We start from the raw sequence: 13,460 nt of genomic DNA, 5'->3' as shown, positions 1-13,460 counted from the left end.
ATACAAAGCAGTTACTTTTAAAAACAAATTTACTTTTGCAATATGACTTCAATGGCAATTTTACTTGTGAAATGTCATTTTTGTCATGCACACAAATAACAGCTCCACACATAATTCTGAATTCATGCTACGTTTTTTTTTTTTTAAGCCATCAGTGCAGGGGGTTGGGGGGAACTGTAAAACGTAAAGAAAAATACGTTAACCATTTCAACACTGGTATGTTTTTCCAAACAAACGTTTCAAAATATCACTTCTGATGCTCTAGAAATAATGACATGTGAAATAAAAACTCATGTTTTCAATTTCAAATGACCCTTGTTGCTCTAGAAACCACTGGGACCAGATTGCAGAAGCCTAGAATACCCATGTACACAGCATCTACAGATACAAAAAAATAATAAAAAAATTAAATGAAATCTTTAATACAACAAAGCACTTGTGCTCAAAACCATCCCAACTGGTGTGGAAACATTTGCTGTTTTGCTTGGTAAGGGGAAAGAAGGATATAGAAAAAAAAAATACAATACAGAATGTGGACATTTTCCTCATCCTCTTCTGCACAAACAGAAGATGAGTGGATGTATTAGGGACAAAGCAAACTTAGATTCACACTACTCAATGGACAAGGCTTTGGGCAAAGTCAGTTTTCTTGAGGTATTTATATTCAAAAAAATAGTTGAAACATCTTTTCACTTTATTCATTTATCCATTTAAAAAATTTGCTCTTCAATTCAGTACTCAGAAAATGAGATAAAAATAAAATTTACAAATTCAGACATCCCCATCAGCAGCTAGGAAAGCAGATTTACTCAGGTAACCATCACCTACCATTTACGAGCAATAGCATGAACGATGCAAGCTTCATCCTTCAGGCACACACTTTTTTTTTTTTTTTTGCCACAACAATACTTGAATATGTGCAGGTGTCAATATGAATTTGGCATTCGCTTCATCATGAAAAGCACACATTAAACTGAAGCATGTTTTACAGGTTTCTGAAAATGTTTGTTACAAGGAAATACTTCTTATCCCCATGTGCCGACCATTCAAACTTCAGATCTATCTGCGGGAGCCATTCAGAGCCAAGCCATACATGCAAACCCTGGGTCTTTAGAAGAATGTTGCCCTTTATCAAAGGTCCTGAACACTAAATGCTGCCTCTCTGCATACTTACTAGACGGTACAGACTATCAAAGATAAACAATCTAGTTACACAATTGGGCAATTACTGTGCTCATAGAATTTAGTGCTCAGCCCTCTGTCTCACTCTTTCTTGACATGATTAACCACAGGTCCCATGCATTTAAACTGCTTCTTATTTCATACACTTTTTAAGGCTTTCCCCATCATCTGTACTTGGCTAACACAATTCAAAATGAAAATTTTAATGCTGACAACAATTCATGGCTGTTCAGGTCCCTCATTACACAGAAAAAATACATGTGTTGCCCAAACATTTACTTTTTTTTTTTTAAAGGGAAGGGAGCAGAAAGACAACTGAGGGGAGGTAAATGTTAAGAAGCTTACAGCAAACTGCCATACAGTCAGTTGGTGGAATCCTTGTTTCAAGTAGAATGCACTAGCAAATATGTACACAGGTCTGGAGCTAAGATGACTGCTTTTGTAAAAGAATCTGAATACAAGGACAGTCCAGCATAAAAATTCAGTGAACCAGCAACTAATTTTAATATCACATGTGGTACAGCTTTGTCCTCTCAACAATGTCTTTATTATCCCCATTTAAGCCTGTCCTCATCAATTAGATCTTTAATTTTAACATAATCATTGTGGTCACTGCTCGAGGGATACAAGTCTTAGTTCTCTTTTAAATGCTTCTAAGCAAGTTTTAATGTATGCTATGACTAATGTCATGTTCCCGCTCAGTAAGAAATATTCAAGATGCCCCTCTGCAAAGAGAATAAACATTATTTTTTGGTTATCCCAAATATTTCACAAAACACTAGTCAAATGTCTCATCCTGGTGCCAAACATATTTTCAAGTTTCTTCAATCAGCAGTCATCCCAGCTCCATAACAGGAGAACCTATACAAGAAAACATGAAAAAAAGTTGGGACAAACCACACTAAGTCAACCACAAATCACGTCAATGCATATCTTGCTCAGGCTTTAAAAGATGATGCATAAACACAAAACGTGCTATGTTATATATAGAATATATGTACATGCACACAATAAATAATGGAACAACTGGCTGGGGCACAAGACCTGTGTGTGCTAGAATACAAAAGGAAACTATTTTGAGTGACCACTACACAAAGGAGGTAAACTAGGCTGAGAAAAGTGTACAAATGAATGTTTTAATTTAGATTTCGAAAACTTTATCACTGATGCATGCTGCAATATGCATAATATGTAGACAACTGCGGGACGTGGAAGTATGGTAGCCAAAGTTTAAGGAGAAAGCCAAAGAGCACACTAGCAGGAAATCCCAGACTAACTGCAATGGGGTTTCTATTTAGCAACAAGCTCGTATTTCTTAGTTTATCATGAACATCTCTATACTACAGTTTTCTCCGAATACGAGACAAGACAAAATGTTAAAAAGTTTCGAAATTTTGTTATCACCAAAACAGGGCCAAATCATGATATTGTGATGCATCAAACATGTTCAATCTTGGTAACAGTTGTAGGGGTGAAGAGAAATATATTGTTATATATAGGGAATTAAGGCAGAAACAACACCAATATGGCAGACAAAAAAAAAAAAAATCTGCAATAGATGTTATCATCTAAAAAACTCTATTAACCCTTCCTTAAGACTGAATAGTTTACACCCTACCCTGAAACAAATTAAAAAAAATACTCATCTCTGTACAAGATGCTATAAACATGGGGAGGGGAGACAGTGCATTTTTTTTAAATCGCCATCCATGAATTAGGCTTTCACAAAGACTCCAACATTTAAAGATACCTTCTCAAAGCTGGTCTCACTCTTTGAATACTAAATGTGGGATATGCCACAATGCTTTTTTTAAAACCACGTAACCACACCTTTAAAATCATGTTATGTTTTTTCATCATTTTAACAAGAATCCTGTCATTATTTGTGAATGCTTTTGAAAATTTTGGATCAATTTTTCATGCAAATAAGGCAGTGTTAAAGCAGCATATTCTTTGTTTTCATTTTGAAGCAGCTCTGCCTGGTCAATAATTAAGTGAAAGTCAGTACAAGCACTGTTATCTACATTTAACACCAATGCAATTTGAAAATGTTGGAAGACTGACTCTTGTCTTAGCCCCCTTTGCAGGAAACAACTTTGATTCGACTTTTTCAATATATGGTCTTCCTGGTTAAAATGATTCATCTTTCTCTCTCTCCCCCTCTCACATTTTTGTTTTTACAACATACATAAAGAAGTGCCAATTATCATCTGTTAAATGCAACTTTATATACAGGTGCAACTTGGATTTTAAGGAAAACAAAAATTAAAAAGAGGAAAGTTCCTACTGAATTTAGCTGCTGAAATAAGCTATCACTATAAAACTGGTACACTTTTTTTTAAACCTAGATGAATCCCACAAATGCTTTTTTTAAAAGTACACACAGCAGGACAATAAGATTTCTTGTTTTTCTTTGTTGAAGCTTTAAAAAAAAAAAAAAAAGAAAAAGCTTGGAAGCAACCAGTCACCAAATATTTGAAAGAGTGACTCTTATTTACAGCCTACCTTTTCTGGTCAATACCAAACATTTTTCACCAGCTCTTTACATTTCTGATTATCATAGCCCATAGTCTAAACCTACTGTTTACCATCACATCTAATTTTAATTGTTCAAAACCATATTTTAGAATAGTGTGAAAGTGGGTTGATGCCTGGACAAGAAAAGGAGAGGGGGAGTATAAAACTACAGCAGTGAAACTCATAACTTAGCTGAAGAATCACAGGAAAAATCACAGCAAGTGTGAAATTAAACATGTCAATATTACTGTCATAGTGCATAGCACTGTAAAAGACGAAAGCTATAAAGTACTGAGAAATTGGCAAATACCTGCATATGCCATAATGCAAAGCTAACAAACTGAATATTTGAAGCTGAAGACCTGCACACTTTTCTTGATGACTTTTTTTTTTTTTTTTAAACTCCACATAATCATTACTGTATCAGAAACATCATGACCACACCTCCAAAGACTACATATAATTTTGTGGTAAAGTTTGGTAACCTGATGGTACAGCCAATGTTTTTTCATCAGCAAGACAAAATTCCATTTATCATGCACAGCAAAGCATGGGTTGGCTTAAAGAGATGAAGTAGGGTAAAAGAAACTACCCTCCCTCATGTAGTGACATTCTTATTATGCACTGATGTAGCAGCCAGACTACAGGCTTGATGCGAGCCAAGAACGTCTCAACTTTAAAATTTCAAACACTCCCATTCACAAAGTCATACCTCTTCACAGAATAATTTAGTCACATTTAAAATTTTTTTAAAATCCCCTAGCCTACACCCTTTTCAGCCATGCATTCAGCATTACAAATGACGCTCTATTCATTATGTGTGCTTCAAGCGAAAACCACCACAAACATACAAAATGTAAATATGTTTAATTCATTCCAAAAATAATTTTCCCACTTGCATTAAGAATTTTAAAAATTATCATCAACATGAAGGAGGGAATAGCAAACAGGACACAGCAAAAGATCACTGCAGCCTGCATCAAGTTTCCATTCTTAAAGATGATGGTATGTTAAATGTAAATCTTATTTGTGTATTCAGAAAGAACATGAAGGGTCCTGCTGTGTTAAGAATTTAGCCTACGGCCTGCCCACTATTCCAAAAAGCATACTGAGCTAAAATAAGGGTTTTGAAGTAGGCATATTCCTCAAGTACGACCAATTTGTGAAATGCTCTTTCTGCACTGTAAAAAATATCTACTTTTTTATTCTAAGAACTCTTCACTGCTTCCAGGGGAGACAACTAAAAATAAATTTAGTAAATCATTGTATTAAAAATGCAAGCACTTTCAGACTTGCATTATTTCAACCAATTTGCTGTAAAGTCAGCATACGCATGGGAAGTGAATGATGAAACACAACGCTTTCACAAACTTGAGCATATGTGTTCTTATTTCCAACTTGTTTCAAAAGAAGTCTGACAATACCCCAGGCAAAAATTACCAAACATCTTTTACTCTGAAATAGGAAAACACCTGTTCAGCAAAATATTGTCCCCTTCACACAATAGCAATGATACCTCCACAGCAAACAGACACACTCACTAGCCAAAGATTCAATGCAAAAATGAAAACTACAAAAACAGGCAATTCACTCAAAAGAAATTAAAATCCGTTTCTTTCCATTTCTGTTTTTACATCTTCAAACTGAACTCATTTAAAAAAATCACTTTATCTACAGGAAGAAAATTCAACATGCTAACACAAGAGTCTGAAGAAAGCATACAAACATTTCCCCATCCAATAGATACAATGGGAACACCAACAACTTAAAACAGTAGCATTTTAACACTTGGTCAGCCAAACATTGTTTTCCTTTTGGTTTATGGTAAAATTTTCCCCAAACATGCTCTCATTTTCCTGACTTGTCCACAGCGCAACAAACCTTGGCATCCTAATCAAAAGAAGCCAGAGCATCATGCCATCACACACCCTAGCTCCAAAGACGTTGACAATGAAATAGCTGCTGCCCTTTAAATACCACACAATTTTATTAACTCAGCTACTCTACACAACATAGATGTACAGGCATTTCTTTCCGCCCTGGATCTGTCCATGACCAACACGCACAGCTCACTGGTTAACTAACATACAGGTATCAATTTCCATCCATCACTTAGTTGCTCCAAATTGTTGCAAAATTTCTTGAAATTCATTTCTGTGAACATTGGCTTGCATCTAATAGTCATTTAATGCAGTTCATGCTGTCTTCTTTTACTTTCTTTCCATTAAACTCCCCTGTTAATTCAATTATGCACATTTCTATACAATTCCTAAAGCAAGCACACCAATTTATTTCATGGACATACTTTGACCTTAAACACCTACCCCAAATGTTCACCTCTTACACCACACCCTACAATAGCAAAAATTATATGTTGAAATTTTTTTAAAAGAATCATTAAAAAAAAAGAAACAATTACAAAAAGTACAGATTTTTCACAAAGTATGTAGAGAGCTAATGAGATTTAAAACCTGCTTATCTGACCCACATGCTAAACTGTCAGTTCTTAAAAGAAAATAAGGTAAGAAAAAGACCCAAACGGATTTTCAGATGTAGATGCACTCTACAAAACAAATGGCACAGTGAGCAAACAAAATGAACATGTTGCCCAAGAATGTACAGGAAAAGGGGAAGTTTTTTTTTGTTTGCAATTGTAAATGGAAAGAACACGCGTCCAGAGTCACATATCAGAATGTACAATGTCACTTCATTTCTTAGGATGAATATTTCACAATCTTCACAGAGACAGTTAGGGCATTACCTAATATGACCACACTAACCCTCTTGCAAATACACTGTCATTTTTTCCCTCTGCTACATCATAAAGATTATAGAAAAATGATAGATCTCTCCCAAAATAATGAGGCATACATAACTATTGTCTAGATCTTGCACAGGCCACTGCTGAACCAATATGGACAATTCTCTGGGATGATTTATTACAACAGCAATTAACAGTGCTGGCAAAACTCATTACTGCCAATGAACTGGAAATTTGTATTTAACAATAATTACAAGAATGATCTTAGACCAAGTTAAGACAAGTAAAATCAAGATTTTGAGATACGTAAAATTATTAGTATGAATAAATCCCACCTTCTAGCCCGAGAAAGATGGATAAGCAAACTGAACACCTGCATTAATCTAATGACTTGATATACACTCAGATTTTCCATTACTTACATGTGTGGTCATATTAAATAGGCCCACTTGATCTTCCAAACAGCCCTCTTTCTACCTTTCCCCCCTGTCAACACTCAACCTCATTATCTTTTCTGCACAGATCATTCCTAAACACAACTTGTCCCTGTTGTGCTCATATGTATCGCCTAGTTTTAGTCACACCACACCATACTGTACGACAGCCACTCAAATACACAAACATCTCCTTGCAGCCATGCAAAGTAGAGTGCCAGCACAATCATATACACGTGGGCACAACATGGTTGTGTGGCAGCTATGTAGTGCCTGATCAAGATCCCTAAGCTTCCTGCTCTGCTAGGACTTTGGTAGACATATTTTTCATGACTCTTACAAGAGAATCTATTATAACATTTCTTTTGCCAGAAGGCATTTTTTTTAAGCTTCAAAGCACCCTACAGTTTGGCTAAATCCCAATCAAATTTTTTGGTCAAATTTCCTGAAAGGATCTAAGCTTTGCTGTTTATATTTGTTTATAAACTGTCAAAAAGAATTAAGACCAAGAACACTTTAAAAGATAACTCTAACAAAAAGTCTCAGTCTGCTGCACACAGCGCATGCAAGCCCAACATCAGTGGAAACACCCACTCAATGCACACACTTATTTCCACAGTCATCAATTCCAGCCTGTGGGGGCTTTGGTGCTGCCCCAACTTGCCATTTGACTGGGGCTGTGGGTGGTGGTTTCAGTGGCTTGTGTACCTCCCCACCCTAGGAAGCCTCCCGTAGACCCATTGCCTACAGACCCAAAGCCCGCTGGGGCTGGAGTAGTATTTGCTACAGGGTTATCTCCGTTGCTTGCACCGCTACCTCCAGGGCCACCAGCTCCTCCTACCTGACCAGTGCCACCCCCGCCCCCTTGTGCATGACCTTGCACAACACCACCCTGCATTCCTGCCCCTCCTTGGTTGGTGAGACCCAGAGGACCCCAACCGCCCTGACCACTGAGAACGGCCTGAGCTGCTGCCAGCATGGCATGGTTAAGCTGAAGAGCCCCAAGTCCCAGATTTCCAAGACCCAGATTGTTGCCATAAGAACTGCCTGGGTTAGAGCTGGAACCAGGCCGTGCCACATGCCCCCAGGAGCCTTGGGAGTAGCTAGGGGTATAACTTCCCAGATGGCTGTGATTGGAACCACCCAGCCTTCTATCCCCACCCATACCACCACCTCCACCACCACCCATTCCCCCTCCATAACCACCGCCATGCTTCTCATTGGACTTTGGAGCAGCACCACTGATGTGAACTGAAGCCCCTTTGATAATGTGATCCTCACCACACAAAGACTGTGCTACATCTGGATCAGCAAAGCTAACAAAGGCAAAGGCTCGAAAAGGTTTTGGGATGAAAACATCCACCACTTCACCGAATTTGGCAAAATACTGGCGCAGATCCTCTGCTGTCATGTCTTCAGTGCACCGACCAACAAACACCTTGCGATTCATCATATGCTGAGCGCCTTCCTGCAAAATGTTTAGATAAAACAAAACCTACAGCCTCACACATTGGTAAATAATTTATATGTGCATTAATCTGGTTAAAACAAGCACTGTGCCTATGTTCACAAATCTAATTCTAGTAGAAGCTGTGTATAAACACACTGCATTACAAAACTGGCAACATAGAAATTTTTTTAATTTATCAAAGTATGTTATACAATTCTTAACTTACTGATGGGTGCATTGACGCAAATGAGCTATAGCTTTGAAAATGTTTGCCTTTGCGGGTGCAAAGAGTTTGAGAACAGCTGAAATCCCCCACCCCACCCCGCTAATCACCACAAAATGCCAGAATGAAAGAGAATGAATTTATTTTTGTTTTTCTGTCAGGAATCCAGCAAAATTTATGGTGATACCCTCCCCTTTGCCCCAGTATTTGGTAACAATAAAATATTGAGTTATTTTGAATATCTGTTAGAAGCGGTGGAAATATAAAAGCTCTTTTTTTGGAAAAACCAAATAGGGAAAATTTAAAATATGGCAGTCACAAGAGAATTGTGTAAAGATTTTACCACTGCTGAGATTTATTCTTCTTTCACTTATTTTTAATTCAATTATTTATCACATTACCAAAATTAAACAGGATATATATGCTGCTAAGGTTATCATCTGTGATAATTGCTTGAACAGTTTTTGTACCTTTGAGTTGGGAATTCGCACATCACACCAGCGTCCATCAATCATATGACGTTGAGACATACATTTCAACTGTGACTCATACTCTGCAAAGCGTACGAAACCAAAGCCTTTTGACTGACCAGTTTTAGGGTCCTTTTTCACCTGTTAAAACAACAAAAATTAAGCAATGTTAATAATGAATTTAATAATAGAATATGCAAAGCGCATATCCTCATGTGGAGATTGACTCAATGCACTCTGCTCAAGGCAACAGGACTACAAACATACAGAAAAGAAAACAATTATAAACTGATGCAAAAGCATAGAAGATAAACAGCGGCCAATAAAACTCAAAAAAAAAAAAAATATAAATAAATAAAACACATTAAAAAAAAAAGCAGGGAGGAAGATGGAGTGAGCAGAAGAGTGCTAGTTATACAAGGTAATTCTGATAAGTTTTGTTTTCAGACTGGACAAGGAAAATCATTAAATAAAAAGAAAGGAGCAGACAATTTCACCTGGGGATTAGAGAAAATAGCAAAAATGCTGTATGGTGCTAAACCACTATTATGAGACACAACTATTAAATATGTAAAATAATGAGAATAAAAATAATACAATTTATTTCTTTTTTTACTAACACTTTTACAGGCTCAACGGTTTCATCAATAAAAAAATTATTGAAATGGTGCCCTCCTTTCTGCAATTCTCAGTACAAAACAAAATATTTTCAAATATTAGTTGGATAGAACAAAATCTGAGAAACTTATTTTTGTCTAGATTTTAAATCCCTGGTGAAATGTAAAACGAGAAGACACATAAGAAGATGACATCAACAATAATCAGGTCTCTCTTCTCTCCTTTGAACTATTTATAACTTTGGCTTTAATATCTTTTGGGGGAGAAAATCTAATTCTAAAGCAATCAAGAACAACAGTTGCAATACCATGGTTTGGCTTAGTTTATTAAGAATGAACAGTCGGCAAGTGTTCTGATGCCCCTCAAAAGCATGTTTATGCTTAAACTTTCCAAGATGCAAACGTGTGCAATAAATTAAAAGTATTAAATAAGGCAAAAATTTTAAAATGTGATGGATTTTCAAACTAAGCAGCACAATAGGTTGATTGATAATTTTGGAACTTTTAAAGATATTTTCTTATGTACAAATAGCTGTAGCATATTCTTCCTACACAGGCTCGAATAGCATACATTTAAAAATATGTAGCAATGGGAAAAACTTTGTTATCCCGTAAGTCCAAGTTAATTTTTTTTTAAATCCATTCTTACATATGAAGAGCTGTAATATATTTGATACATACGCTAGCCTGCTAGCAGTGAGACAACTCAAACTGGATGCTTAGGCTAACTTTGCTGGAATTAATGGACATTAGAAACGCTCTCACAGGACTGGTTCATATGCAAAGGACTGGCTGTATAAACACAAAGTTGTCTAAACATGCAGAGAACAAGTTAAAATGTGCTTTATCCACAGAAAAATACATGGGACTTTGTGGTTTGAAGCACAAAGTCTGATATTTTAAGTTTTCCTATGTGTTTTTTCTGCATAAATACAATTATAACTACCCTGTTTTATTTAATCCTCATAAAATCTGGCAATGGTACTCTATTCATCTATGTGACTATCACAGACTTTACCTTGTTGCTGTATGGTACTTTGTAGAATTTTTTTTTTTTCGCTGGTTTAAAGTGTTACCAGGGGCACCAAATGAAAAAAATACCACACATGAGCTAACTTTGACATACATATACTATGCAGCTTTAATTTGGATGACATCGAGTTTGAGATGGTATCCAATGAGAGAAGGAAAGAAAAAAAAAAAAAAAAAAAAAAGACAGAAAAAATTGAAGTTTTATGCCAAAGAAGCAACTAGTTACCAAGGCAAAGCAGCCAGGCCTGCAAACAGATGCCGCACAAGAAAAAGAAACAGAGTGCCCGAGTAGAGATCTGAACCCAGGTCAGCTAATCCTCATTGTATGGGTGACAGGCGCTAAACCCTGCGCCGCCAGACTGCCTGAGAGAGAGGAAGGGAGGGGGAGATGGGGAGAGACAATGAGGAAGAAAGGGAATGAGAAAAGTCATATGGCAACATTATGCAAGACATGTGTCCACAAGCTGTAAACCTGTCAAGACAGAACTAAAAAAGTAAAACTGTTATTATTTTGTAACAATGATACCACAAGTACCCTTTACTAAACTGAAAAAAAAGGACCAAAAGTTGAAAATAAAATAACAGCTGTAAAAGATGCTGCAGGAATCAACCTAGATAAAGCAGGATGTCCTCCCTCTCAGCTATTATAATCAATACACTGTGATTAATAATAATGATTTATATAGCGCCTTTCCAAAGATTTGCTCATAGCGCCTGACATAAATCATGCACAAACTAAATCACAGACAACCATGCACCCACATTCACATATAACAGACACACTACTACAGCATATACTCATTTATACACAAAGTAAATTGCACAATTTTTTAAATACCTGAGCAAGCAACTTTAAGCTGTAAATGGTTAACCTGGTTTGTACATCCAGTTTTGTGGCCTGAGCCTGGTTACACTTTATTCTGCACAAAGCTGACAATTAAGTGCTTGACAAATGCATATTCAAACTCACCTGCACCATCAAAAGTTCACCAAACTGTGAAAAATAGTTACGTAGATCTTCCTCAGTACTCTTCCAAGGCAATCCCAGCACAATGAGATCACTGCATTTCTGTCTACTACTGCTCTTTGGTGGCTTCACAATTGGGTGCTCAACAGTCACAGTGGGTTCTCGCTTCCCTTCTCCTGTGACACAAACAAGCTTCAATTCGAGACTCTACTTTCAGCTTTTATTTCACAAAAATATATCTCTGTAAATTAGTAAATGTTCTGACGGCCTGACAAGCAAGGTGAACAACACAATGTTTGCCAAATTTCTACAAGCACTGCAAAAACAATTTAAAATAATTTAAGAAGAAACATTATGAACATAATAGATAATTTTCTTACATCAACAATTAGTGTCATCTCAGCCACAAACCAACCCCTTTGACATGGCTATCACTAAATATTATTTGGTATGACAAAAAAAAACAAAACAAAAACAAACACAAGTTGTGATAAAAAAATATGCTGATGCATAAGCTATGAGAATCTATAAACAATTGATGTCATTGATAGAAAAAGGTTAAAAAAGAACTGTTTTACTTAAACCAAACAAGTATGTATTCAATTCACACAACAATTATGTAGGTATCATACCGTGATTCTACAAGAATTATAAGTTTGTGTAGGGCAATCGTTGCAAGTATTAATTTTAAATATAAATGAAATTTATCAATTAAAATAATATGAAGCTGCACAGGAAGTAACAATATAAACAATAATAGATAATTTTTTTTTTCAGTTAAAAGTAATGTTGAGAATTTTTTTTTTCGAAGAAATACACCAGAAACGAAAGTATACATATATTTCCAGACGAAGTTACGTCCCTTGATTAACTAAATTTCCCATCTAAACTTTCCCCTCCTTAGTACATTATTTCCTAATAAAATTATAGTTTATTGCAGAAATAAAATAAAAAATTACTATTATTATAGCTTTCAATAACGAATTAAGATGTAGGAGATTCGGAAAGATGTCTTAACAGCACAAAAATTCTGTAGAGACCTGTTTTAACGTTAGGGGGCGCGTCCAAGCGGGTCCCAAAAAATGTCAAAACATTTGGTTGTCAAAACATGAGTGCATACACAAATAGCTATAGCAATCGTGCACATACCTTTCGGAAACACACAAAAGAATACTTGTTTTCCCCAATCGTTATCCGGAGGATAAAGGCGACCGTCAGAAAGTCGAATACCTCGCATAGTTCCCGTGTCTGGGTTACGATACTTCAAACCGCACGATCCTGGGAATTGTGCCGACAGGGTAGTGAGCAGAAGCGTTCCATCTTCTTCTGTCGGCAATTCTAGAGGTTCATCACCGTCTTCTGCAACCACCTTGATGTACTGGCTCATTGTTCCTGCGCACAAGGAACAGAAAGTTCCAAGTCAAATGCGCGTTTTTCTCCAAAATTAGTCTCCCGCCTAGCTCCCAGGTACGCGTGCGAAGATGGCGGCCAAGCTCGCACAGCATTTCGGGAGGCATCATTAAATCTTCGTTCTCTTTCAGGGTTAAAAAAAAATACATATGCTTTTCTAACTTTATAACTTTTGTCCAAATTAAAAAGTTTTTACAGTGTCAACAATAACAAACTAAAATATATTTAAGTCACTATTCACATTAATATGGCAATGACGAGGACATTAGTTGTTTCCCCTGATTACGGGTTAGGGAGAGGGAGGGGGAATTACCGGTTATTAATTTTCTTCTCTGAATTCCTCTTGCTGACACTCGATGCATGATACGCATGATAGATCTTTTATTATGCTTCAAAT

The 13,460-nt window shown here is 36.5% G+C and overlaps 1 protein-coding gene across 1 annotated transcript; it reads right to left on the bottom strand.

Moving 5' to 3' along the window:
• Positions 1-11: 11 nt before the first annotated feature.
• LOC112556114 (TAR DNA-binding protein 43-like) lies at positions 12-13,169 on the bottom strand. The gene is made up of 4 exons (XM_025224794.1): positions 12,803-13,169; positions 11,657-11,829; positions 9,038-9,178; positions 12-8,362 (listed from the first exon to the last, which is right to left on the bottom strand). The coding sequence occupies exons 1-4, from the start codon at positions 13,038-13,040 to the stop codon at positions 7,517-7,519; spliced, it is 1,398 nt and encodes a 465-aa protein (XP_025080579.1). The 5' UTR covers positions 13,041-13,169; the 3' UTR covers positions 12-7,516.
• Positions 13,170-13,460: the final 291 nt, after the last annotated feature.

This window comes from Pomacea canaliculata, linkage group LG2 (genome assembly GCF_003073045.1).
Source record: "Pomacea canaliculata isolate SZHN2017 linkage group LG2, ASM307304v1, whole genome shotgun sequence".
In the NCBI taxonomy this organism is placed as follows: Eukaryota; Metazoa; Mollusca; class Gastropoda; order Architaenioglossa; family Ampullariidae; genus Pomacea; species Pomacea canaliculata.
This window is presented reverse-complemented; position numbering and strand designations above follow the sequence as displayed.

Coding starts and splice junctions, on each gene's coding strand:
- LOC112556114 (XM_025224794.1), bottom strand. CDS start 13,040: ATGAGCCAGTACATCAAGGTGGTTGCAGAAGACGGTGATGAACCTCTA. Junction 9,179..11,656: donor GTGAACTTTTGATGGTGCAG/GTGAGTTTGAAT, acceptor TTGTTTTAACAG/GTGAAAAAGGACCCTAAAAC. Junction 8,363..9,037: donor TGCGAATTCCCAACTCAAAG/GTACAAAAACTG, acceptor AACATTTTGCAG/GAAGGCGCTCAGCATATGAT.